Genomic DNA, 24,867 nt, shown 5'->3' with positions numbered 1-24,867 from the left:
TTGATGGAAAAATCCTGCGATTTTTGGATGTGCGAGGGATTGCTGCGCCGAACTTCACTTCTTTTTTGGGGAGAGGCGGGGTGATTGAAGTGAAATTACCGCTGATTGAGATGCCGCTTTTTTTTTTTTTTTTTCCCTTTTTTCTCAGTAGCTGGTTTCCCGCTTTGTTCCTGCTTGCGACTCACCGCGAATGAATGAGGGGGTGGGCGTCGGGGAGGGTACCAGCCGCGTGCGCCCCCGGGCCAACAAAGAGAATGAGGAGGGCGCGTCAGGTCCGGACGACTCTGCAGGGAGGGGGAAGGAGATGGTATCCTTCTCCGCCCAAGGAGGGGACTGGGCAAGCCAGATGCTGCAGTCCCTCAAAGAGGATAATTTTCGACCCCCCTTCACGCTCTCCAGCACAGTCCGCCCGTACCACCGTTCGTTAGACACATCCACAGCGACGACGCCGGGGGTGGGGGCGGGGGCATCTCCCGTGTTAGAAGCGGCGGACCTGGACGTCACAATCGGCAGCATGTCCAGCTTCGCTTCCGATTTTGGCCGAAGACGACGACGAAGACGCGAACAGCTGGCTCTTGAAAACCCTGCCGAAGGGGAAAGGCAGCGGAAAGATTTAGAGCGGGCCCTTCAAAGCCTAGAAGAAATGCAGCGGGAGAACAGGGAGCGGATGCGAATTGTGGCTTCATACGCGCCTAGTACACGCGTACGATCTCCCAATGAGAAAAGTTCGAGTGGATCAGAGAGGCGTTTGTTGCACTACTTCCGTACGCAATCGGCTGGCAGCTTGCCGTTCTGTAAGGAATCGAGAGGCCGCGCACTCAAGAGACTGATGACATCTTCAGCGATGCCTGAGCCAAACATGACGACACCAATGCCTTTACCGCGGCGGCAGGAAAGAATCAACTTCTCCCTTTGTGACACGCCTTCACCACCGCAACATCGACGTGTGGACCACCCAAGCACCAAAATTAGTGAAACTCAGACACAAGCGACTTGCGAAAATATAAATTCGCTAAGGAAAGAGCACAGATCGTGGGCGTCAATGTCTCGGGTAATAAAATTTGAGAGAGAGCCATCAGAGATAGTGGGGAAGAGTCCATCACCGCCCCGAGCGAATCCTTCCCCGCCGTTAAGGACTCCCGTTGGAAATCAAGGAGTTGGCAGTGGGAGCCGTGATGGGCCCGTAAACGGTCGAGATGGATTTGGACATGTCCAGAGTGCATTAGGCGCAGGGGGGAATCGATGCGCATCGGCCGTTCCTGGCGAGGGCAACGTTACGCGTGGGGAGCCGAATGACGGTAAACAAGCCGACAAAGTAAAAACGCCTACGCCAGGTCGCGGAGGACGCTCCACTTCGCCCCCAATTATTATTTTGACGGTGGACTCGAGAAGGAGCATGGGAGAGGAGGATGCGAGGCGACTGCTGTCCGCGGAGCCAATCAAGTCTCCAGAGCCACTTTTACGACGTACGCCTCCCGGCCCCACGGGACGGTCAGCAGGAAACAATCCGCCAAAGAAGCAGTTTGCGGAGGCGATGCTGCGATCATCGACCATGAAGGAGCTGCCGTCTGCTGCAACAGAAGGCGTCATAAAGGAGAATTCGCAGCCGGAATGCAAAAAGGCTCGCGCTGCAATTCCGAAAAGTTCTCTTCCGGGAGCGGGTGCCGCGGCTCCTGTTGTTGCTATCGACAAATCAAGGGTGGAGGAACGTCATGAGGGCCAGCGTCAGCCTGGCGCGTTGAACAAGCGACCATTAGTAGGTAAGTCTCGTAACAGTGTGGAGGCGCCCTCCTTCACAGAAGTGGCGGCAAAAAAGTCAACTTCAGTCATCAACAGAAATTCGGTCGTTGTGCCTACGAGCAAGCAACGCAAAGCCAAGAGTGGCAACGGGACTTCGAAAATTACTGTTGTCGTTTCAGGAGAGACGAAGACGAAGACACAGCCGAAGCCCGAGCCTCGTAGTGCAGGAGCCGTTCGCAGTCCGGTTGCCGTAGCTGGGCGGACGGCTACTGCTAGTACACGGTACCGGGTAACTGGAATCAGCACCCGCGCCGCGCCTTTGCGCCGTGATGATCCAGCCACTTTAGATGAGAGAGGCGTGTGCCGCGGTAAAAAGAGTACGTCCCCTCCGTATTCCTTGGAGACGGCCTCCAGTGTCTCAAAGCAAAATTCTTTGCGCCAAATTCCACGGGGGCGGAAGAGTCCTTCGTCATTTACGCTTATAACACCCCTTGAACGTGAATCATACCGTCCGTTGGGCAATGACCGTCCAATTGAGACTCCACTTAGGGCCGTGAGACGCGGTCCCGTTGGTGAACCATATTCACCTAGACGACTTGTTCCATTCTGTACGGAGTGTGGAAAAAAACACCTTAGTGAGAAGGTAAAGTTCTGTGCCTTTTGCGGTCATAAGCGTGAGGCTGTGGCGATGTGAGTTGGGTGCGTGTGCTGTGGAGTGGGCAAAGGGAATGCGGGTATATGTGGCTGTCATGAATACGGGAAACAAAAAAAAAGAGGAGGAATATATATATATAAACTAGTGACACATTTACTGCGTGCATGGGAGTGTGACGTGCCACACGCATTGACATGCTTCGCAGAAGAGTGAGACACATATATCTGTTCATATGTATAAACACGTATGGTGTAGTTCTCTGAAGTTCCTTTCATCCCGATGGTGTGAGTCTCATGCTGTTAATGGACGACGCTCATCTTAGTGAATGATGCCGGGAACAGGGCGATCGTTGCGCTGAGATGTTGTCAATGGTGGGAAGTGATGCCCTCCCCCGCCAGAAACAAAAACAAAAACAGAAAAAACAACAACAACAAAAACAAACAAACAAAAAAAAGGGAGGACAGGGGCAACAGGAACACACACACACACACACACACACACACACAATAAAAAAAAAGGAGACACCAAATAAAACGATGAAAAGTAGACTGACTGAGGGGCTGCACTTAAAACGGGCGAAACTCTTTCCTCTTTTTCTCTCCGCCTCCTCCCTTCCTGCTTCTTTTTTTTTCCACCAGCCGAAGAAAAAAAATACATGCGAGAGGCGACGAGGGAGGCGGCGAGGCCCACAAAGGAAGGGAGGCAGGGTAGAGGAGGGCCGGACAGTTTTTGTGGATTGAGGGCTGGCATTGAAAGAACCATTGCGACAGGAATGAAAACAAGAAAAAAAAAAGGATGAAAATAAATTATTGATTACTCGGAATTGTGTGGCGAAGTGCCAGAATATATTTGTAGGCCATCGGGGGGTTTTCTCACCTTTCTTTGCCCTTGTTTTTTTCCCTTTTTTTTTTTTTTTCCTTTTTTTTTTTCCCCTTTCTACTTACTGGGCTCACACGCGTTTTTGTGCATTTTTTCTCTTGGCCAAAAAAAAAAAAAAAAAAAAAACACAAGCAAACAAACAAACAAGCAAACATATATATACATACATACATACCAACAGAGAACACTGGCACAACAGCATTGCCTTCTCCACTGCACTGCACTGCTGATGATTTCTCTGACGGTGATGTTTCTTCTTTCTGTGCCTTGTCTTTTTTTTTTTTTTTTTTTTTTGCAAGAGGAGCAGAGGAGGGAATTAAGGAAGGAGCTCGGACTACGTTGCGGTCACGTTTCACTGCGCCGTATTGATTGGGGAGGCCGCGATTATTGATGCCATCAGCAGGGCCAAAGAACACACAAAAAGACGTCTAGAAGGGTAAATAAAACCCGCTGAGCAGAGGGTCTCTGTGCCTGCGTTTTGCGTGGAGAGAAAAGGGCGGAGGTACATCTTGTGGCTATGCGACGTGCCAGCTTACTGTGGTTTTCTAAGCGTCTCCGCGGTACGGTGATCTCGTGGCATCCGTTTGAGCGGCACGGTGTTATTCGTTGCGCGACGGATGGCAAGGAGTACAAAATTCCGAATGCTCGCGCTTTCGAGACTATTTTGCCCACACGACTGCGCCAATTGGAGGGCGCCGCGGTCGAGTTTGAGGCCATTTGCGGCACTCAAGACGTGGACCGTGTCATCACACGCAGTCGTTTGGAGCCCATCACGGCAAAGAGTTATGAGCGAAAAAGTCCCGTTGATTTTCTCGCTGGATTTTGTCTGGAGTCGAGTAATATGACGACACCAGAGGCAACCTCAGAACCAAGCGCCACATGCGCCTCTTCCCTATCCTCTCCGTCGGCACTGTTTCCGCAGCCACTTGCTGGAAACATTACTGTTGACTTGAGTACAGTGATGTCAAAGAGGAGCAATGGAGGAAGTGCCCCTGCGAATAGGGAGGGTGCAAAGAATACAGAAATTGAAAGAGAGGAAGAGGAGGGTTTGCGAGCTCCGCGGGGTGTAAAGGATCTTCGCAATCTCGTGGTATTGGACGAGGATACAAAAGAACTGCTGCGGTTACGTCGTCAACTTGGCAGTGATGCAAAAGCCCGCGAGGTCCTGCAGCAACGGCGAAAAGAGGCTGAGGCCGCGAAGACGAAACAACGGAAGGTACTTTCCACCCATCAGACGGGTGTTGTTTTGACGTGGTCCTCGCTGCATCGTAGTGGCGTGGTGCTGGAGAATGCCACGGAAGTTTCTAGGAATGCACCTGAGAATAACATGGAGGGCATGTGCATTATTCGCAATGTCGATTCCTTTGACACGGCGCTTCCGACGGAGCTGAACTTGGTCGGCCGCACCGTAACCTTCTCGAAGGTGGCGTACGCGTGTCATCCCTTGAAGGTTTTTGCCGAAAACATCAGAGTGAGTGGGAGTGTAAACTTTGAAGAGGCACGGACTGCTGCAACGGAGGCTAAAGCGAAGGAGGCTGCCGCTAGGGAGCATTCGAAACGTGCCAGACAACTTGGTACCCTCTTTGAAGAGGAGATGGACCACACTGATGAGCCGTTGCCCACCGGCCCCCTCTATGGTGTGGTGACCCGATGGAGTGGGGGGCAGGGCATCGTGGAGACGGGCAACAGGCGACTGTATTATATTCACTCCGCGGCAGATTTTATACAACTTATCGATCAAACAAGTAACACTATTCGTGGAGCTGTTGTTTGTTTTACCGTCGATAAAGAAAATCGTCGCAACGCACGGGAGGTGAACATCCTTTCGCTTGCTACGCGGGAAATTAATTCTGTGATGCCCATGCTGGAAAGGCAAAAAGGACCTACAACGACAACGACGACGACGACTATTTTTGGTGATGGAATTTCTTCCGTTAATGCTGCCTCTTTTGTTGCCGGTGCGGATGGGGAAAACAGCAATGCTATTGCAGCCGATGGCGGAACGGGGGAACTTTTAGCCGATGCCAACTGGGTGCAAGGAATATTGATTACGTGGTCGTCTTTAGAGGATCAGGGTGTCATTCAGGGTGATGACGGCAATCGGTATCTTCTTCGTGACGGCGAGGAGCATGTGAGGGATTACAAGACGTGCAAATCTCTTTTAAAGAAGGGTCGCCGTGTGAAATTTCTGCCCTTTGGCGGTACCGGTCTTTTGGCATGTCATGTCGTGCCTTTGGAAACTGAGGCAGACGAGGCGACCCTTGCGGAGGCGGAGCTGCAACCCAGAGAGCAGCGTGTGAGTGAGGGACACGCCGAGGAGGCCATTGCTTCCCCCATGAGTACCGCATACTGGATCAACCGGATGGACCGTGCAGGGTACGACACCACGGAGGTGAAAAAAATGCAAAACAGGGCAATCACCTTTGACGATGACGATGACGATGACGACAAGCTGCTCGATAGCGAGGATCTTTTCAAAAAAGATCACTGGTTCAATGACCCGCGGAAGAACATGCGGCTTCCAAACAGTGATATGACGGCTGGCAACCTTGCTCTCATTGGCCCTGCCTCGATGATGAACATTGCCATGAAGGCTCACAATCCTCAAAAGCTGGAGAAGGTGAAGAACAAGTACTACAACCGTCTGACGGAACCCATGAAGGAGTTTGCGTGGAAACAGGCAAAGGAGCTCGCCCCCAAGTATGAGAAACGCATCAAAGAGGCGCGTGAAAAGGGAGACGAACCTCGATTTTCCTTTTATTGAGTTTCACGCGGAGGTGCAAAGAAAAAAAAAAAAAAGAGGAAGGGAAAGGGAATGAAGAGCATAGTAAACGGCTGAAGAACCAAATTTATATTCTCTTCCATTTTTCGCTCTCTTGTTGTCATTTGAACACAAAGTTTATTTATTTATTTATTTCTTTTTTTTCTTTCTTTTTTTCTTTTTTTTTTTCTTTATTGCTACACCTGAAACACAGTAGCGGGCCCACCGTTGCTGCAAGAATTGACGATGGTTTCCAAGACGAGGAGGCAGCGACAGCGGCGGAAGGCGGTACTTGAGGCGAACGATGGTGTTCTTCCGCCGGTTTTGCCAGCAGTGCCCAAGTCGGTGCATCTGAAGAAAACGCGGCCCAAGATGAAGAGCAAAATGAAGATTCGTCTTGGCCACGAAAGTCGTGTTGACATTTACGAGGGGTTTGAGGATCGCAAAGGTGTTTTGTGGAACTGCCCGAATTGTCAGCGGGAGTGCCGCGTGGTTGGATTCTGCGTCGATTGTGCCACTGGCACAAGGTCAAAAACACACACAGGGGTATTGATGGCGCGCCACAAGAATGGGAAGAAGTTGACAATGGCGTTGGCGGTAAAGAAACCGAAGAAGCTGAAGCTTAGTAAGAAAACGAAGTGAACTGCAGATGTTTTGAGGTGTTTATATCTAACCGCAGTGATTAATGAGATTTTTGTTCGGGGTGGGTGGGTGAAACGAACACCGCACACGCACTTCTCTTTATTCCTGTCTGTGTGTGCCTGTGTCGTTGGGAACGGTGCATCTTTGCGCTGCAATGAATCTCTTTGGGTGGATACGACGATGTCTCTTTGGCTGAAATTTGTTTTCTTTTTCTTTTTTAATTTTTACTTCTGGGTTGTACTTGCAAGCACTAGATTATCATTGGTAGCGTTTATAGCTGCAGTGAAGGCAAGGGCGATTGTCAGTTAATGTTCATGGAGGATCTTCGCAAGACGCTGAAGGATGCTCATTTGGAGGTGTTGAACGCAACAGGATGGGGCACGTTGCTGGATGGACTGGCTGCGTCATGGAGGGACGGTGGAAGCGACATGCTGCTGTTTATCTACCAACAGGTGAGCGACTTCGTGGCGGCGGTGAACTGGTCTGAGCCTTTCTTTACGTACCTTGCGCTGTTTCACACTCTTGTCATTGTTTTAGTCTTGGTGCTCACCTGGCGTGCGTCGGCGGAGCGTATCTTTGTGGTGGCTTTTTTTGTCCTGCTGCTTGGCTGGTGCTCCTCGTACCTCAACGAATTTGGCCGATTGCATGCAGCGGAGATTTTTGTGGAAAAGGGGGTGAACTATTTTGACCGTGGTGGGTTGTTTATCAGCGTGGTGTACTTTTGCCCAATTTTCCTTGTTGCTCTGCTGCTGCAGGGGCGCATCCTTGTGCAGATGTTGAGGCTGATGGTTGACACGAAGCGAAGACAGTTCCGGAAGGAAATGGCAGACGCCGCCGCCGCATCAGCCTCAAAAACAACAGCAACAACAGGAAGAGGGGCCACCGATGCTGCTGCTGGGATGACGTCGTTTGACTCGAAGGAGAAGTGACCCCTTCAATAGGGGAAATCACTCATTCTTTATTTTGTTTTTGCTTGGCATTTTTGGTAATGAGTAAACAAACACAAATATCCACACGTGGAAAATATTTGTGGCCGCTTAATTTTCTGCGTAATGTATTTATTTCTCTATGCATCTCTTTATGTACACACACTGCTAAGCACATGGACCTTCTATTATTATTACTATTATATATATATTTTTTTTTTTGCTGGCGATGTTGCTTTCCAAGGTCTGTAGGGACATAAAATTTCCTGGTGAATGGCATGAGCTCCTGGGTGTCCGCTGAAAACTTCCTGTACGGCAAAAAGGCGTCGTATGTCCGACGTGGCCTGCTCCTTTTTGGTCTCTACGGTGTAGCCAGCGACTACTACCTGATGCACTATTATAAGGCGTTTGACCCAAGTGAGGGACAATTGTACGTAATCGACTGGAGTCCCATTGGACGCCCACGGTGCCAGGTGCATGTGTTACCCAGCAATCACTACCCAAACTACACGCCGTGGACGCCCAGGAATGGCGACGTCGTACTCGCGCGCACGGTACCAAATGAACCCAACTGGCTCCAGCTCATCAACGGACGTTTCGTGGAACATCAAACATGTGGGGTGCGTCTCGCGATACCCCTTGTGGAGGTGCAAGAGAAAGAGAACCAGCGGAAGCGAAAGGAGGAGGAGTTACAAAAAATTCTTTAGTGAGAGAAAACCGTGTTGTGGGGGGGGGGGGGCATCCCTTTCTCCTCATAGACTTTTGCACGTCTTTTATTTCTCTCTTGCACAATTCTCAACGGGGGCGTGTCGCTCCCTTTCACTGGCAGGCGTTATTATTGAAGTGCAATCTGCTGTTTTTAACCCCACGCATTAATTTTTCCACTTTTTCTTTTCGTTGTGGCTGCGTTGTTGCATTTATTTATTTCTAAATAAAGTAGAGGTGCGAAGAAACGAGACCTCCGTCTGTTCGTTTCCCTGTTTGCTTCTGTGGGCGGAGATCAACACGACGGTATTTGAGTTGGCATCGGACGGACGTTCAGTTAAAGCATCTGCCATGTCACTGCGGCGCTGTAATTCTCTTTTCTGCTCTTTCTCTAGTGCTGCGGCTTCTGGGATGGCTCTAGCCCAGCAGAAGCAGCAGCAGCGTGTGTCAAGTGCTCTTTTCATGGAGCGGCGCGAGAAGATCATTGCGGACCTTCGAGAGAACAGGAATGACAAGAGCCTCGCTGGTCGTGTCGACCCACAGGTGGCACCGTTAGTTCATTTCATCAATGAGAAGTTTCACTGCTATGTTACATCGAGCTCGTGCGCTGGGCGGGCCTCACTGTTTCACAAGGGTCAAGTTTCGGCTGCGGTGGTGGCGCCTTTGGCACAGCGTAAGCGAGGCGCCTTTGGGCAGGGGACATTGTTTCAAACACACGATCCCTTTTCTGATGTAGAGGGTGCAGTAGAAGATGAGCTGATACCCGCTTTGGAGAGTTTCTCGGCTTGGCGAAAGCAGCAGCATGAGGGCGACCCTCTTTTATATGAGACGGAGCTATTGCAGTTCAAGTTTGAGCCGATGATTGTTCATGTTCTTTGCGAGACCATGGATGATGCGGCGAGGTTGCTGCAGTGTGCGAGCGAGAGTGGCCAAATGAATAGCGGTGTAATTTCATGCTCGCGTTGGACCTCTGAGTATCGAAAGATTACTTGCTGCATCACATCATTGTTGTGTGTGGATGTTGCCTTGTTTGCTCAGGGCCGCTGGCTGCTGGGCCACGCGAGCTTCTCTAGCCCCGAGTGGAAGGCCCTGCTCACGAATACTGTTGTTCATATGAACACACTATTTCACGCAAACGAGGTGCGGCGTTCTCGATTTACATGCGAGTTGCAGAGGCGGCTGCTATTTTGACTACGAGGGCGCTGAGTGTTTTTTGTTTTGTAAACATTCATTATTATATATATATATATTTTTTAATTCTTCGGTGTCTTTGTGTTGGTTTTGATTGCGTGCCTGCGCGTGTGGTGCATGTGGCGATGAGGACGGAGGGAGACGCGGGCATTGACGGCGTGTGCGAGAAGTCCGACTGGGCGTCCTCTTTTTTGATGTGATATTCACCATTCCCTTTTGCTTTTAATGTTTTTTTTTTTTTTTTTTTTTCTACCGTCATCATCGTTATTTTTTCATTTGTGTTTTTGTGGCTGTCTTGTTTTCTGAGCTTCTTTGTATTTCTGGTGCGTGCGCTTCCAAGAGGCGGCGATGGAACTCCTTTCGTGGAAGAGGTACGACGACAAGTACAAACTCTCCCAAATCCTTACAGAAGCTGCACGCTCCTGCGTCGATGCGCACACGGCGCGGCCAGAGGAGTATCTTGCCGCGTACTTTACCGAAAAGTGCTCGGGCGATGAGATACGAGGCATCGTCACACGCGCCGTGTATCTTCCCAGTGGGACAGTTGTGCTTCGACTGACGCTGCAGCTCTTGAATGGGATGGAGACGGAGTCCGCGGCGTTTGTGCAGCCCTCACACGGCGAGTACGACGCGGGTGCGGATGAAACCACCGACCCCACCACTTACACCACGGAGGCACTTCAAAAGAGTTATTTTCCTCGTCTCCTTCAGTTTGGTGCACGTGACCAAAAGGGATTTGACACGACGCTTCGCCAAATTTCTTCTTCTGCGGAGACGGTCGACGTTGGGGTGAGTGTGATGCACGGCTTGAGTACTGTGGCGGCATCCGCAGCTGCTCGGTGTTCCTCCATTCCGTTGTTTATGTATTTGCGCCAGCTTTTTCCATCGTTGGGTGGGGACGAGGTCTTTGCTATGCCTCAGCTGTGCATAAGTTTTTTTGGCCCTGGAAACCCATCGACGGCCCGGCTGGCGCTGAAGGATGTTCTTCTTATCCCAGCCATGCCTGAGGGCTCCATTCCGAATGAGATTATTCAAAAGATTTTTGCCGCGTTTCATCATTTTTGCCGGGCGCATAACACAATGATGCGTTCTGACGGTTCCCTTGCATACGATGACTTTGAGAACGTGACGGATGCTTTGGGTTTGGCCGAGGAGGCGGTGCGTGCGGTGGGTCTCACCCCCGTGAAAGATATTTGCATCGGCTTGAGGTTTGCCGCTGCGGTTACTTCCCCGTCTTTGGCAGCGACAGCAGTGCCGAGTGCGGCCGCTTGGAAAGAAAGTAAGGATACGACAGAAGTGATGTATGCACTTTTCCCAGGTGATGCGGATGTTTCAGGGGCGCAGGTATCCGAGTACCTACGAGAACAGCTGCAAAATTGCACGGACTTTGTGGTTTACGTGGAGGACACGCACTGCGACAGGGATACCTTTGGCCTGCAACGTCTGCAGGCGCATTTGGGTGATTTGCTTCACGTCTCCGGCCGTGATATTTATGCTCGAAGTCAGTACAAAAAAGTGGAGCATGGGATTCGCGGTCTATGGACGTCGAACTTTGTTCTGGATCCGGGCGCTATAGGGACGTTGTCCGACGTGCATGAGATTGTGCGGCGTGTAAAGGAATTTGAAGGACGTTGCGTGAGTTTTGCGACGCAGGAGTTAGTAGGAAATGCGGCCACGATGGCGCATCTTTCGGTTGCCATGGAGGCTCGATTCCTATGCATGGGTGGACTATTGAGCACTCCACAGTGTGAGGTGTTGTCGCATCTCATCTCTATTCAATCCGAGTTGCTGCACTCAAGGGCTCTTTTTCGCGAGGCGCCAAAGGTTGCCCGCATGGAGTTACCGAAGCCCCCAATGGATGTTGTGCCGGAGATCAAGCGCAGGACGGACAAGAAGAAGCGGAAGAAGTGAAAATGTACCGTCCATTTCTCTTTCCGCACTCATTGATCTGGCGCAGTAAGGGGATGTAAATAGCCTGGCATTGACGAATAGAAGTTGTGGGGTGCTGCAGTTTCTTTTTGATGCATCACGGCCGTTGCCTGCGCGTTTCTTTCTTTTTCTGTTTTCTGTTGTGTGTGCTGACCCACGAGACCTTCTTTTGATGCATGCTTTTCTTTATTATTTTTCTTTTTTTTTGGGTGGGGGTTACGGCTCACTCCTTCCTCCTTTTTTTTTTTGTGTTTGTGTGTGTGTGTATTTTGAGCTGACTTTTGTTCTGCACAGATCGCACTGCTGAATTTCAGCCGTTATTTTGTTCATCCATCCATCAACGGGGAGTGAAGAGCCAACAGCAATAAAAAAATGCTTCGACGCACGATGACGGCGCTGCGTGTCAGCCCCTACTCCATATTTCTGCAGGAATTGGCGAGGAAAAGGGAGCTGTCGGGGCTGCCATTGAAGGATTGCTCAGCTATCGGCTCCCGCATGTACCGCGCCCTCCCTCCCGAGAAGTTGAGCGCACTGAAGGCGCGTGCCGTAAAGAAGAGGTACCCCGCTCTCGATTCCTTTAATCGCTTTCAGCGGCAGCAGGCTTTTCGCTTCACGCACCTCAGCAATCAGCAGCGCCAACGCGTCATTGGGAGGATGTGGCGCGAACTGAAGCAAAAGGAGATGCAGGCGAAGAAACTGAAGCGAAAGAGACTGGCGGCTGCCAAACGTAAGGCGGCCTTGAAACGTAAAGCAATTTTGAAACTTAAGGCAGCTCTCAAACGTAAGGCAGCTTTGAAACGTAAGGCAGCTCTTAAACGTAAGGCAGCTTTGAAACGTAAGGCAGCTTTGAAACGTAAGGCGGCCTTGAAAAGTAAGGCGGCTCCAAAGCGCAAGGCAACTCCGAAGCGCAAGGCATCAATGAAGGGCAAGGCAGGGGCGAAGCGATACAAGAAACAATGAAAGGCGTAACTGGGACGCCGCCAATGATTAGAAAAACGCAAAGAAGGAGGCAAAGGGAGAACTGGGGTGATGCGAATAGAGCAGGTGGTGTTGCCTTCTTGTCGTCCGGGGCGCGCTGCCTAGCATCAATTTACCCATATTGACATGTACCTTATGCTTCCATCCTTTTTTTTTTTACTGTTGGGTTTCGTTTGTTTTTTTCCATTTGCCTTTTGCGATGCACGCACATGAAAAATTGCTCATGGGCAAGAGGGCATTCCGTATGACTTCCACGTGTTGTTTTTATGCCATTTTGACCCCTCCGTCTCCTTTTTGTTTTGGCTCCGCTTCTCGTTTCGTCACGAATGGACCGTCAGTTCGTCTGTCACACACGTATGCACATCCTGTGCGGCTGACGGAGTAGAAGAGGGTATGAGGTCGAGCGAAGAGGCATGTAAAAAAGAAAAAATAAATAGATCATAATTGAAGGGGCAGAAGGAATGGAATGGAATGGTGGGTGTCTTGGCATGGACGGCGACGATAGAGTCGGGAAGTATACGGGGTGTGTGTGGGAGAAAGGAGAGAAATTATTTTGAGAGCCAAGCCCATATTTAAGAACAAATATTTTATTTTTATTTTTATTTTTATTTTTTTTTGGGGTTTGAGGTTTGTGGTATACACACGTACACACAAAGAGGCCTACGCATAGAGAATTCCCGCAGGTGTGGGGCTTTCGTTTCTTCTTTTTTTTTTTTTTCTTTTCTCTTCTTTCCGGTGTATTATGACGTAACTAAAAAAAAAGGCACACACATGCAAACTCTTCCAGGTGGTGTTATTGCAGGGGATGCTTTTGATGTTGACTTCTTTTGTTTGCCACGGCTGTTCGCTTCCGTCAGTTTCTCTGTTGGAACGAGGAGGATAGAGGGAGAGGGACGCCTTATGGGTGATTCCACGTGTTGTGCTGCCTTTAGCGGCTACGCAAGTCAGCTGCCCGTTACAGTGACTTTTTTTTTTTTTTTTTTGTATAAATATATTTTAATTTTTGTTCTGTTGGTAGTGCGGAGGTTAACTGGCGTCTGCACGTCCCTGTCTGCTTGTCTGTTCCTTTCTTGGCATGTGTTCTTTTTTTCTGCGTCTCCATCTTTTTTTTTTTTTTTTCTTCTTCTTCATTTTCTCATTTATTTTGTCTCCGCTCTTGCCTCACTCGATTCTCTGCATGCAAACCCACATGCATACTTCTCTCTCTGTGTGAATGCAAGAACGTTTTTAGGCGCGGTCAGCCGGAACCGACAGCGCTGACGGAAGCCGGTAGACCGAACGGAATTGCGAGAGGGGGGGAAGGAAAAAAATATAAACAAATCAATCAATAAATAAATAAATAAGGAGAGGACATGTCGGCGAGGGACTTCTTCTCCATTACCGACCCTGTGCAGAAGGAGCAGGCAAGGCACATGATCAGCAAGCTCCAGTCCAAGATTCTCTACAGCGAGAAGTACTACGATGACGAGTACGAGTACCGCCATGTTGTCTTGCCGAAGGACTTTGCCCGTCTGGTGCCTCGCCACCGCCTGATGGACGAGTCCGAGTGGCGCCAGCTGGGCGTTCAGCAGTCGGTCGGGTGGCGCCACTACATGTTTCACAAGCCGGAGCCGCACGTGCTGCTCTTCAAGCGGCCAAAAACGCAGTAGAGGTTTTTCTTAGAATAAAATTAACAAACAAAACACCCCACCCCACCCCTCGCTAGACAAGAAGGAAGAAGGAGGAGGTGAGAAGAAAAAAAAAAACAAAAAAAACAAACGTTGCATTGTTTTGTCCTGCCGCTGCGAATAGAGACGAGATGCGCAGGAAGCACGACGGAATTACACCTTTTTTTTGTTTATTTTATTGTTATTTATTTATTTATTTATTTATTTTACATTTTTGTGAGTGTTGGCGGCAGTTGCGTTGCAGAGAACTTAAAAAAACAAACAAAAAACAAAAATGGCGCAGACACTTTTGTGCAATGAAGCCGCATTGCAAAAAAAAGGGAGACGTCTCTCTTCGCGTCTTAGGAAGGGGGCGGGGAAACGGTGAGCGTGTCGCGGATGCACTCTGGCCGCCGATTGAGTGAAAACAAAAGTGTAATTGATGTCTTCTTTGCACTCACGAGAGCGACTCTTTCAATCTCTCTATTCCTATGATGTCTGCAATGGGCATATAATATATATATATATATATATATTGCGTTTTTCCTTTTATAACTGTTCTTTATTGGGTACTTGTGGTATTATGAGGTGCAGCAGCCTTTCTCTTCTGTTCTTTCTTTTATCTTTTTTGCTCATGAAGGGGAAGGGAGCGGTGGAAAAAAGAAAAAAAAAGAAAAGAAAGACAGTTTAGGCACACTCACACACGCAGAGTCGTATATTTCTATTTATTCTGTATATTTCCCTGTTTATAGTGGCAGCATTGGATTTGTTTCCCGTTTCTTTCCGTGGGGGGAAAAACGGGGAGCTCATGGAACGTGGGAGGAGAAAAGTGCACTTGTGTTTGAGATTTTTTATTTATACTTTTCTATTGGCTGGGTTCTTGTCATGCACGTTGGTGGCACGAGCCGAAGTGGCTTCTTGTGTCGTTGGTAATTACAATCTTTCAAAGGTACCTGAGGCAAATTTGTTAGCACGGGAAAGAAATTCAGATGGTACTTCCCAAGGCCCATACTTGTGGGATATTGTTTTGTGCGTAGCAAAAAGTGGCTTTGTGAAACAATACAGCAAAACACGGGATAGACTGGGCAAAGCAATGACTTTACAGAGCATCACTGTCAACGATGGCTATGTACAGGCTGTCTACTCGCAATGGTACAGGGATTGGGGTTACCAAATGAATCTGGATGTAAAGTGTGGACAGGAGATGGAATTGGCGTGGCCCTCAGCAGACTACGAAGTGAGAACATATTATTATTACGATACAAATACTGAGGTGTTGAACGCAACAGTACTCACCAAGGCAGTTTGTCCAGTCCAGCCGTCTGGAGGTTCTGCAGGAGGTTGTGGCGGCGGCTGTGCCTTTGTTGTTATCTTCTTTGTGAGCCTTGCGGCGTACGTCATTGTGACCGTTTTGTGGTACTACCTGCGCCAGGGCAAGCGTGGGAAGGACCTTTTTCCGCACCCGGAGTTTTGGGCGGACTTTCCATATCTGCTGAAAGACGGCATGGTGTACGTCTACACGAAGATACGGCTTTGTATTGGCTGGGGAAGTTCTACGACGCAATACGAACAGATGTAGTGGTCTCAACGTGGAGTTGGGGAATGGATTGAGTTGGATGCGCCTGCTTTTTTTTTTTTTTTCAAAAGATCTCAAAAGGGTTTGACTTTTTTTTTTTTTTTTTTCTGTGTGCGCGTGTGTACGTTTTCTTTTTTAAATTTCTTTATTTCTTACAATGCTGTATAATGCGAAGAAGCCCTTTTTTTTCTTTTTTTCTGGAAATGGGCGTCGCGTGCTTTCTTTTTTTTTTTTGATGAGGGTGGAAAAAGGCAGTGTTGAGATTTTATTATTTTCAGGCAGGGGTATTTGCACCATTTTGGGCGTCACACCGTTTTTTTTTTTTTTTTTAGAATGCCTGGCACGGCCAACAATTACTTCTTCCTTTCTTTCTTTCTCCCCCCCCTTCGCACATGTCTGCACAGATGGATAGATGGTTAACTGTGCGACGTTACACATTTATTTATTTATTTATTTATTTATTTTCTTTTGTTTTTACCGTGGCTTATTGTTTATGAATATTATTTATTTATTTATTTTTTCCATTTTTCCTCTTGTCCGCTGCTAGTACTTACTGCCTCACGATGACGCGGGTCGGACGCAGGGGGTGGCTGCTGCTATCGGGCCTTGCTGCACTTGTGCCAGTGGTTGCATTGTGCAGGTGTTTTGGCCGCGGCTGGAGCATGCATGCGAGTAAGCGTGAGCCGAAGGAAGATGATGATGATGAGGAGAATTTGCACGACGACACTGTCGCTGTGGGTCTTGACAAGGAGGAGCGGGAGCGGTATCATGCCACGCTTCTCCTCCTAAAGGAAAAGGCCAATGCGCATTTTCGCGCGGCTGAATTTGACGCGGCGTTGGAGATGTACCAGGGGTGCGTTGACATGTGTGCCGCGCTGGGCGCTGATGACGCAGAGGCAGTGCAGATCGATCAAGTTGTGCGCGCCAATGTGGCTCTTGTGTTTCTGAAGCTTCAGAGACCCGAGGAGGCGCGGATGCTGGCGACATTTCTGCTGCAGGATGACACACACCCTCTCGAGGGAGATTTGAAGGTGAAGGTGCTTTATCGACGCGGGCTGGCAAGCCAGGCGCTTGGGGATCGCGAGTCGGCGCTGTGCGACTTTAGGGCCGCCATTTTGTTCTCACCCGGAGAGAAAAATCCGGCGGCGGAGGCTGCGATTGCGGCCCTCTCTCGTGGCGTTGGAACATAACATTGAAAATATAGGGAACAGCAGCACACGCGGGCGGTGAAACGTGATTGCCCTCTTCTGTTCTCCATTCAATGGTCGTTCTTTTTTTTGAGAGTAGCGTGGGGTATATATTTGGTTTGGCTGAGGGGCGAAAAAGGATGCGGTGATGGTTTTGTTGGGATTGGGTGCGGTCCAAAGTAAGTGCGTGTAATGACGGACGTTCTTTTTTCATTTTTGTGGATGGAGTGCACACACACAAAAAAAAAAAACACACAAACATGTCGTCTTTATTTATTCCCTTCCACTGGGGTGAAGGGAAGGAGGAAGATAATAAAAGGAAGTGGAGGAGGAGGAGGGCCACCGTTGCCGCTTCGAGGGGCGCGCGATCCACAAAAAAGGGCCTGCGAAAAGACCTGCGGCAGGAAATTTAAATATTTCTATTTTGTTTGTTGGTGACGTAAAAAACTATTATTTTTTTCTTTTTTTTCTTTTTTCCGTCATTTTTATTTTTATTTTTTATTTTTTAGAAAAAAGAAGATGTTGACTCCGATATTTGTTTGCGAGCAGAATGAGTCTTTTGTTATTGTTTCCATAACGCTGTCGGCTCTCTGCAAAGTGACAACAGCTGTATTCAGCATACTGGATCATCAGTTTACGTTTCACTGTGCCCCATATTACCTACGACTGAAGTTTGATCAGCGCATTGCGGAGGGACGTGGTGAGAGGGCGACGTACACCGTTGATACCAATGTATTGACTGTGTACATCCCGAAGGAACACAGAGACGAGGTGTTTACGCACCTGGACAACCCTGGCTATCTCATAGCCACTGATAAAGAACGCCATCAGCTGGTCCAGTGTGTGGGAGGCAGTGACTTGCAAGGGGAGGATTCCATGGCACCCGATGAAGATGAAACCGAATTCCGTCAGCAGCTGCCTTCTGCCTGTGGGGCAGAAGATGGCTGTGCGGATTACGGCTTTGCAGGAAGTTTTTCGGGGATGTTTGCCTCACTCGATTCTGACATCACTGCCGAAGTGCTCGATTTACCGCGTAACCCGGACGAGACAACAGCGGTCGAGCGGCGTCAGCTTCGATTGCAGTCGGAGAACAGCGATTTTGATGAGGACGCTCTTCTCTTAAGTTTTGAAGATGCCGATGGCGAAGTGCAGCGTTTGTTGCGCTACGTGCCACGACATCGTCTGGACTACTTTGCCGCTCTGGATGCGGAGGGGGTGCGATACGTGGTCCCGTCAGCACCAATAGAAGAAGCCACCGATAATTATGCTACGGCGACGGAGGAAGACGACAATGGTAAGGGTGTGCTTGAGGAGGAAGAAGAGGTGTTGCCGATGTCCACTGGTGTTGTGGATCTGTGGGCCGGAAATATTGCGGAGTTTAAGCGACCTCTTGTCGAGGAGATTTCGCAACCGACAGAAAATGAAGTGGACGTGCCAATCGGGGTCTCAAGCACTAACGTTTCAGCGCTTCCTACCGGATCCCTTGCCGTGCCGCAACAACGGCCTCGTGCCTTATTTTCTTCCGAAGAACATGGGGTGCTGATGAAAATTCGACCACCACGTTTGTTATTTCCACCAAGTTCGTTGGTTGTTGACGCGCTCACAGTGGACATACTTTTTTCAGAGGCCTATGATGACATCGTGACGGAAGGAACCGGCTGTAGCGAGTCACTGTGGAATATCTGCAAGCTGAGTCCGGCTCTCTCGTGGCTGGACCCGGCGGAGAATGTGTATGACGCCTGTATTTTTTTTGCACGTCGGGTCCTTATCTATCCATTGCATCGTAATTTTGCTCTCATTCAGCGCGTCTTTTCCTCGGTTGGGGTTCGGCTGCTTTTGGGCAAGTCGTACGTCATAAAGGCTTTTCTGCGTGTGCGCGCTATCCTTGCTCACGCCGAGCACCGTCACGTTCTTGTCACTCTCTTTCTGAATCCTCTTATTGGCTACTGGCTGGGTGTTGAGGACGCGGAGGAGCGTTTACTTCGGCTTGCGTTGGAGCTGCATGCGCATGTCACCCGTGTGGAAGCTGAGATGGAAAGGCCTCTTCCCACCTCGTCGCTACTCGTGCAAAAGAAGAGGCAACTGCTCCCACTGCACTTGCTTAGCCTTGGCCTACCCATTTCCTGAAGCAAAAAGGCATCATGCACCATGGGGGTTTCTCTCCCCCTCTGCGTATGCGGCACCAACCTCCTCCCTCCCAGTTTGAACGAGGCAAAGCGATGGAGGAAAACTGTGTGGTGCGTGTGGGGATGAAACAACAAAAGAATGGCGGATCGATTAAAAATGAATATGCCTTAAGGAGTGGGGCCTGAAAAGTGAGTACTAATGGTGCACTTCTGTGGGATTGGCTTCATCACTGTGGCGTGTTCTTTGCATATATGTTACCCACCTACTCTTTTTTCTTTTTTCTTTTTTTTCCTCTACGGATGTGTGCATGGGGTTTGGCTTTTGGCGTCACAATTCGAATGAAGAGAGCATTGTGCAACGTGGTGCCGCAGCCGATGGTCGGAGTCTTTACCGGCGCCGATGAAAGTGATGGTAGCCCCATTGAAGTGGCATCGCACTTTTTTACGGGCGTAAACGACCCGCGCGTTGGAACAATGGACTTTTCTTTAGATGGGCAATATTTTATTTCTTCCCATGCGGATGATGCACTGCGACTGATTGATGTTTTGGCGATGCGGCACAACGAAACAATTCAGTTAGAGGCGTTTGGTGTACACTGTGCAAGGTTCACACAGTCTAGCGATGTGGTTTGTGTGGCCCCCCGGTACAGTAGCGATGGCCACCTGTACCTTTTGAGTCTCACTTCGGCCCAGTTGTTTGCTGCAATGGCCTTTGTGAGTGATGACGTGCCGGAGCTGCGGGCCGTTAGCAACACACCGGTGTACTCAACGATTTCCCAGTGTCCCCAAAGCGACGTGATTGCCTCCGTATTTTCGACGCAGGGTCGTCTGCTGTTGTTTCACCCCTTAATCTCTGGGGCAATCGCGGCATCTGGTGAACGAACGGTGATGGGTAACAGGGCCACCGTATCATTCAGCCCTGATGGAACAAAACTTGTCGTTGGGGATGACTGCCGGGTCCGCGTCTTTGATTACCGAAAAATGTTTTCATCGCCATTAGCTTCCTTGGATAACAAAGTAATTTTTACAGAGTCGGGTGCGGCTTCGCGCTGCAAAGGAGCTGAGGTAGCCGCTGACGGATCCCATTTGTTGCTCACATCTTTTGGAGGGGAGGCGGTTGTGTATGCCTTGCAACTTGGACTGGTGTCATGCTCATACTTTCACAACGTGGCGCGCCGACATTTCATAGGCGCCGGCGACGCTGTTGGTGCAAAATTTATGTTTCCAAATATTACAGGTTCTATTGTGGTGCAGTTATCCACGTACATGAATGCGGGGCGACACCTACTGGTGTACGATGGCTACGACGGACAGTTTTCCGGGTCGTGTCGGCGCGGCGCCCTCAAGTACGAACTGCAGTGCAAAGATAGCGACGTTCCTGTCGCTTTGAGTGTCAACTCAAAATATGCACTTCTGGCGACTGCGGCGCGAGGCGTGACGTGGTGGTCTTTCAACTTGTAGGTTCATCGAGACGAATGGATGATCCGAGTGAAAAGAAAATTGTGGGTATGCGGGGAAGGGGAAAGGGAGGGGGCGAGAGGGAGAGGGAGGGAGCGGGACACCCCCGTGATGCGCACAGGGAGCCTGCCAGTGCGGGTTGGCGACAAACACGAGCGGATACCGAAGACCCATTTTTTTTTTTTTTAATTTATTCCTCTTTTCCTCTTTTCCTCACGATAAAAAATTACAACAGCAACAACTACAACAAATGTAATTTAAATGAACTTAGTTGGCACCTGCTGCTTCCAAAAAAATAAAAAAATAAATTCCGCTGTCTGCTTGATTTTAGTTTGCCACGCATCACTTGTCCTTTTACGTACGCCTTTTTCCTTTTTTTGCTCTTCTTTGGCGGGGCGCGCGCCCTGCGTGGGAGTGGCGCAAAAGAGGGTTCTTTGTGTGTGTGTGTGTTTGTGTTTGGGAGAGGGAGAGGCCGGTGCTCGGGTGGCGCCTAACTTTTTGTCTCGAAGTGACGGGAGTGTCAGTGAAAAAAGGGGCGACAACAGCAGGAATAAAATTTATAAGCAAGGAGAGCGGGCAAAAGGCGACTCATTGATCACGGCCTTTTAAAAAGAACCCAGCAGGTGGCGAAGAAGGCACGAGACCCATCAAATTTGCTTGATATTGATGCGGTTTATCGTGCAGCAGCGGGATGTATGGCGTGTGCTCCGGAACACCTCGAAGCACACGGCAAGTGAACGCAAGCGGGCGTATTTTTTTTTGTTTGCGTACTGTCTTAGTATTGCAGCACTTTTTGCGAGTTTCCTGCACTTTATCGGCGCATGGGTTGCAGCCGGTCTCATTCAGCTTGTCATGCTCATCTTTGCCATGCTGTATGCTCTCAACATTGCGGACTGCCGTGACAAGTGCCTGAACGTGCTAGAGTGCGAGCGGATTGTCAACCCCGTGATGGAGGTTTACGTTGGTCTCCGTGCGTTACAGCTGCTACACGCCATTTTTTTTATTCAAAGCATTGCGCTATCACTTTGCTACGCAATGGCGTTGTTGTTTCTCGTTTGGCGCATTTCGCGAGGTGCCTTCTTTGTTGACGCTACGAGTCTTTGGCGTGAGGTCGGGCGACTGGAGCAGGGATCGTACTTCCACATATCCATTGATGTTCTGCTGTTTGTGGTGTACCTTGTGTGCATGGTGTTTGCCATCGTTGCACGCTACGCGAAATAGAAGTGCAGCCGCGGATGGCGACAAATTGTAGCAGCAAGGGGGGAATATAAACAATAACAACAAAAAAAAAGGGAAAAAAAAGGGAGGCGGTGTGAGAGGGGAAACACCAACGGAAGAGAAGGCATTGTTTCTTTATTAAACAAAGATGCAAACATGACGTTGATGGTGGGAGTGGGTGCCAGCGCACACGAGCCGAGAAGGACTATAACAATCGGGCCGCGGGGCGAGCTGGATCGACGGAAGTCGATGAAGAAAAACTTTCTGTCCGTTGAATTTAGCCTGCCGCACGTGGAATTTCTTCTTTGATTCCTAATATACATTTATTTTCGGTCTACGTGTGATGTCCTTTTGTCACAGAAGTTGCGTCGCTTCCTCTCGCTGTCACGGGTGGTGCTTTTGGTGCGAGGCGATGGGTGGGGGCTTGAGGCGTGACGTGGTAGCCGACAGGATAAAGGTGGGGGCGCAAAACCACACGACAGTTTGAGGCAGGCAAATCTCGAAAGGATCAGGAAAAGGGAGTGTTGTGTTGCAGCGGGCGTTCTGTAGCTTTTTATTTGAATATCGAAGGATGTTCTATTTAAATTGATTGGACTCTGTGTTTCTTTTCTTTCTTTCTTCTATTATTATTATTATTGTTATTTTATTTATTTATTTTATTTATTTTTATTTTTTGGTTTTTGTGGGGGAAGACGTGCTGCTGTTTCTCTCTTTTTCTTTTTTTTTTTTCCCCCTTGCCAGAAGATGGCGGGGACGCCTACGGATATCAGCCTTGGGCTGGAGCAGCTACACGGCATGCTGCACACCATTTTGCACTCGACGGACAACAACGAGCGCCGCAGCGTGGAGTCCACTGTTGTGCGTGCGCTCAACGCCTCTTCCAACCTCATGCTCTTGGTGCGTTTGGTGCAGGATGTGCAATCGGTCTCCGCCGGGGTTCGACAACTCGCTGCGGTGCTTCTGCGAAAGAAGATATTTTCACTCTGGCGCGCAATCCCAGTGGGATCGCGGGCGGAGCTGAAACATGTTCTTTTGGCGCAACTTGGCATCGAGCCTGTGCGTGTGGTGCGGTTTGCGCTGGCACATGTAATTTCCCGCCTGGCGAGGGCCGAATTTCTGGAACCGGTTGAGGGATGGCCAGAGTTGCAAGTGGCGATTCGCACGGCAATGGAGGACCCACGCGGGGACATGCGGGAGTTGGCGATGGTACTGGCGTACAGCATAGCGGAGGTGGTGGGGGAGTGCGGTGATCTCAACACGCTGGTCACGGAGGCGGTTCTTCAGGGCATGACGGACGCCGAGGTGAGTGTGCAGCGGGCTGCGTTGAAGGCGATGGGGGCGTTGCTGCTTTTTGTGGACGCGCAGGAAGAGGACAGAGTTGTGGTGGAAAAAAAGAAGCATGAACGGGGAAAATTGTTGCAGCACCTCATACCGCGTTGCTTGGAGCTTTTGGCGGTATATGGGCCTCTGGAAGAGGGGACAAATATCTGCGTGGACGTATTGGATCTCCTTGAGCAGCTGGTGGAGGATTTGAGCGTTAAGAAACATGAAGGGATTCTCCGCACCTTGGGACTTGAGATGATTTCAGTACTTTGCAACACTGTGAACCGGCCGCGTGTGCGGCAGAATAGCAGTGAGGTTCTAGTAACTCTGGTGAATTTGAAGCCCAAGTTTGTGACAACAACACTGCTGGAGCCCATGGTTTCGGCATGTGTACAAGTCATGGGTGAGGATGGCACTATTTCGCTCCCCGAAGAGGTTACACGCCTGGAGGACTCGGAAATGGACATTAAGAACGACAACAATGATGAAGATGCCGAGATGCTACACGTGAGCCCACCTTGTATGTACGCCGGACGTCTTTTAAGTACTCTCGCAACAAAAGTATCTGCCAAAGCGTTTACCAATGCGTTGTTACCGTTTGTTTTGCGCGTTTCTGAAAACATGCAGGGAGGTCCTCTTGAGCGCAAGGCGGCCATTCTTTCCCTTGCCTGCCTGGCGGAGGGCAACCCGGGCTATTTGCGACGCAAAGTACAATACGTGTTGAAGCTAACGCATGACTTTTTGTGCGACAGCAATCCTATTCCACGCGAGGCTGCTGCCTTTTCCCTTACATATTTCTGCACGCATCTTCAGCCGGAGGTTCTTACGCACCATCGGGAGCTATTTCATATGCTTGTGCCGCTGCTTCGTGATGAGAATGATGGGGTGTGTCGTCGTGTGGCTGGAGCAATTGACACACTATGTGAAAATGTTTTAGAGGATGTGGAACCATATGTTTCTTTGGTGTTGCCGGCTGTGTTAGAGGCCATTGGGCGCAGTTCTCTGGAAACACAAAGGGCACTCTGTGGCGTGATATCATCCTTGGCCAGTACTCGATGTCCATCGTTTCAGGTTCATGCCGCTCAGTGCCTGGAGCTCCTGAAGACACCGCTCACCATGACCTCGCCAGAGACGGTGCTGCTGCGAGCAAAGGCGACGGAGGCAGTGGGAATCATTGCAAATGCCATTGGGAAGGAGAAGTTCATGCCGTTCTTCTCATTTTTTTTTGATCGTGTTGCGGATAATTTCCATACCCGTCAGGCTGAGCTGCGGGAGGAGAGCTTTGGTTTCCTGTCCAACATTTGCGAGGTCCTGCGTGTGGATTTTATTCCCTATCTCAATGACTCTATTGGCTCTGCGTTGCAGACCATAAACGAGGATCGAAACCACTACGAAAACAAGCACCTTTTGGCGGAGGGTTGCATGCGTAATGTAAATGTAAAGAATAGTAATGCGAAAAACGATGATGAGGACAATGAGGAATCGGAAGAAGAGAGTGATGCCGAAGAAATTTACGCACGTGTGCGGACGGCGGATGTAGAGGAGAAGAGCAGTGCTGTATACTTTATTGGTGTCTGTGCAGAGGTACTTCTTGCGGATTTTGGCATGTCATGGATAGACGTCTGTTGGTCGGCGCTGAGTGATTTGGACGCGCACTTCCATAGCGGTATTCGTTGCAGCGCCCTCATGGCACTTGCGAGGCTTACGAAAGCAGCCCAGGGTTCCGAGCCGGTTGTGATGTCCACAGCACAGGACACACTGACCTCGCATGCGCGTCGGCTGTTGGACAGTTTGGTGAATGAAACGCTTCTTCCGTGTATCCATGGGGAGAAGGATAAAGAAGTCGTGGCGTCAGCATGTGACGCTTTTGCACTCTTGTTTGATTACTTTGGTCCTCAAACAATGATTGCGGGTGTTGATGTGTTTT

General features: G+C 49.6%; 15 protein-coding genes across 15 annotated transcripts, besides 27 other annotated features; all 15 read left to right on the top strand.

Annotated features, from left to right (window-relative positions):
• Nucleotides 1-23,647: part of a sequence feature (heterozygous, Esmeraldo-like haplotype) that runs on past the window's edge.
• On the top strand, nt 191-2,434 carry Tc00.1047053511529.150 (hypothetical protein, conserved; the record flags this gene model as incomplete). The annotated part of the gene is made up of 1 exon (XM_810640.1): nt 191-2,434. One exon carries the CDS (start codon nt 191-193, stop codon nt 2,432-2,434), a length of 2,244 nt encoding a protein of 747 aa, XP_815733.1.
• Nucleotides 2,791-2,846: a microsatellite.
• Nucleotides 2,871-2,901: a microsatellite.
• Nucleotides 3,287-3,324: a microsatellite.
• Nucleotides 3,378-3,428: a microsatellite.
• Nucleotides 3,547-3,568: a microsatellite.
• On the top strand, nt 3,792-6,038 carry Tc00.1047053511529.140 (hypothetical protein, conserved; the record flags this gene model as incomplete). The annotated part of the gene is made up of 1 exon (XM_810639.1): nt 3,792-6,038. One exon carries the CDS (start codon nt 3,792-3,794, stop codon nt 6,036-6,038), a length of 2,247 nt encoding a protein of 748 aa, XP_815732.1.
• Nucleotides 6,173-6,228: a sequence feature (A-rich).
• On the top strand, nt 6,282-6,677 carry Tc00.1047053511529.130 (hypothetical protein, conserved; the record flags this gene model as incomplete). Its single annotated transcript, XM_810638.1, has 1 exon — nt 6,282-6,677. The coding sequence occupies one exon, from the start codon at nt 6,282-6,284 to the stop codon at nt 6,675-6,677; it is 396 nt and encodes a 131-aa protein (XP_815731.1).
• Tc00.1047053511529.120 (hypothetical protein, conserved) lies at nt 6,986-7,606 on the top strand (the record flags this gene model as incomplete). The annotated part of the gene is made up of 1 exon (XM_810637.1): nt 6,986-7,606. One exon carries the CDS (start codon nt 6,986-6,988, stop codon nt 7,604-7,606), a length of 621 nt encoding a protein of 206 aa, XP_815730.1.
• Nucleotides 7,790-7,825: a sequence feature (AT_rich).
• On the top strand, nt 7,882-8,310 carry Tc00.1047053511529.110 (hypothetical protein, conserved; the record flags this gene model as incomplete). Its single annotated transcript, XM_810636.1, has 1 exon — nt 7,882-8,310. The coding sequence occupies one exon, from the start codon at nt 7,882-7,884 to the stop codon at nt 8,308-8,310; it is 429 nt and encodes a 142-aa protein (XP_815729.1).
• On the top strand, nt 8,660-9,499 carry Tc00.1047053511529.100 (hypothetical protein, conserved; the record flags this gene model as incomplete). The annotated part of the gene is made up of 1 exon (XM_810635.1): nt 8,660-9,499. The coding sequence occupies one exon, from the start codon at nt 8,660-8,662 to the stop codon at nt 9,497-9,499; it is 840 nt and encodes a 279-aa protein (XP_815728.1).
• Nucleotides 9,539-9,567: a sequence feature (AT_rich).
• Nucleotides 9,728-9,748: a microsatellite.
• Tc00.1047053511529.90 (enolase, putative) lies at nt 9,848-11,410 on the top strand (the record flags this gene model as incomplete). Its single annotated transcript, XM_810634.1, has 1 exon — nt 9,848-11,410. The coding sequence occupies one exon, from the start codon at nt 9,848-9,850 to the stop codon at nt 11,408-11,410; it is 1,563 nt and encodes a 520-aa protein (XP_815727.1).
• On the top strand, nt 11,801-12,388 carry Tc00.1047053511529.80 (kinetoplast DNA-associated protein, putative; the record flags this gene model as incomplete). The annotated part of the gene is made up of 1 exon (XM_810633.1): nt 11,801-12,388. The coding sequence occupies one exon, from the start codon at nt 11,801-11,803 to the stop codon at nt 12,386-12,388; it is 588 nt and encodes a 195-aa protein (XP_815726.1).
• Nucleotides 12,992-13,023: a microsatellite.
• Nucleotides 13,108-13,138: a microsatellite.
• Nucleotides 13,372-13,411: a sequence feature (AT_rich).
• Nucleotides 13,487-13,552: a sequence feature (A-rich).
• Nucleotides 13,718-13,749: a microsatellite.
• Tc00.1047053511529.68 (cyclin-dependent kinases regulatory subunit, putative) lies at nt 13,759-14,055 on the top strand (the record flags this gene model as incomplete). The annotated part of the gene is made up of 1 exon (XM_810652.1): nt 13,759-14,055. The coding sequence occupies one exon, from the start codon at nt 13,759-13,761 to the stop codon at nt 14,053-14,055; it is 297 nt and encodes a 98-aa protein (XP_815745.1).
• Nucleotides 14,255-14,280: a microsatellite.
• Nucleotides 14,562-14,588: a microsatellite.
• Nucleotides 14,711-14,733: a microsatellite.
• Nucleotides 14,861-15,631, top strand: Tc00.1047053511529.59 (uncharacterized protein; the record flags this gene model as incomplete). The annotated part of the gene is made up of 1 exon (XM_810651.1): nt 14,861-15,631. The coding sequence occupies one exon, from the start codon at nt 14,861-14,863 to the stop codon at nt 15,629-15,631; it is 771 nt and encodes a 256-aa protein (XP_815744.1).
• Nucleotides 16,065-16,092: a microsatellite.
• Nucleotides 16,125-16,149: a sequence feature (AT_rich).
• Nucleotides 16,192-16,818, top strand: Tc00.1047053511529.50 (hypothetical protein, conserved; the record flags this gene model as incomplete). Its single annotated transcript, XM_810632.1, has 1 exon — nt 16,192-16,818. One exon carries the CDS (start codon nt 16,192-16,194, stop codon nt 16,816-16,818), a length of 627 nt encoding a protein of 208 aa, XP_815725.1.
• Nucleotides 17,266-17,321: a sequence feature (A-rich).
• Tc00.1047053511529.40 (hypothetical protein, conserved) lies at nt 17,335-18,942 on the top strand (the record flags this gene model as incomplete). Its single annotated transcript, XM_810631.1, has 1 exon — nt 17,335-18,942. The coding sequence occupies one exon, from the start codon at nt 17,335-17,337 to the stop codon at nt 18,940-18,942; it is 1,608 nt and encodes a 535-aa protein (XP_815724.1).
• On the top strand, nt 19,194-20,402 carry Tc00.1047053511529.30 (hypothetical protein, conserved; the record flags this gene model as incomplete). Its single annotated transcript, XM_810630.1, has 1 exon — nt 19,194-20,402. The coding sequence occupies one exon, from the start codon at nt 19,194-19,196 to the stop codon at nt 20,400-20,402; it is 1,209 nt and encodes a 402-aa protein (XP_815723.1).
• Nucleotides 20,454-20,493: a microsatellite.
• Nucleotides 20,572-20,594: a sequence feature (AT_rich).
• Nucleotides 20,689-20,709: a sequence feature (AT_rich).
• On the top strand, nt 21,066-21,620 carry Tc00.1047053511529.20 (hypothetical protein, conserved; the record flags this gene model as incomplete). The annotated part of the gene is made up of 1 exon (XM_810629.1): nt 21,066-21,620. One exon carries the CDS (start codon nt 21,066-21,068, stop codon nt 21,618-21,620), a length of 555 nt encoding a protein of 184 aa, XP_815722.1.
• Nucleotides 22,232-22,290: a microsatellite.
• Tc00.1047053511529.9 (hypothetical protein, conserved) lies at nt 22,362-24,867 on the top strand (the record flags this gene model as incomplete). Its single annotated transcript, XM_810653.1, has 1 exon — nt 22,362-24,867. A coding segment is annotated over one exon (2,506 nt), but the record flags the coding sequence as incomplete, so codon positions are not given.
• Nucleotides 23,648-23,706: a sequence feature (haploid, Esmeraldo-like haplotype).
• Nucleotides 23,707-24,867: a sequence feature (areas merged during assembly that could not be assigned to a particular haplotype. This can correspond to areas where the two haplotypes were merged or to regions with more than two copies in the genome that were merged during assembly.).

This window comes from Trypanosoma cruzi, genomic scaffold, assembly GCF_000209065.1.
Source record: "Trypanosoma cruzi strain CL Brener 1047053517133 genomic scaffold, whole genome shotgun sequence".
NCBI classification, from domain to species: domain Eukaryota; phylum Euglenozoa; class Kinetoplastea; order Trypanosomatida; family Trypanosomatidae; genus Trypanosoma; species Trypanosoma cruzi.
Note: the sequence above shows the minus strand (reverse complement) of the source record. Positions and strands in the feature narration are given on the sequence as shown.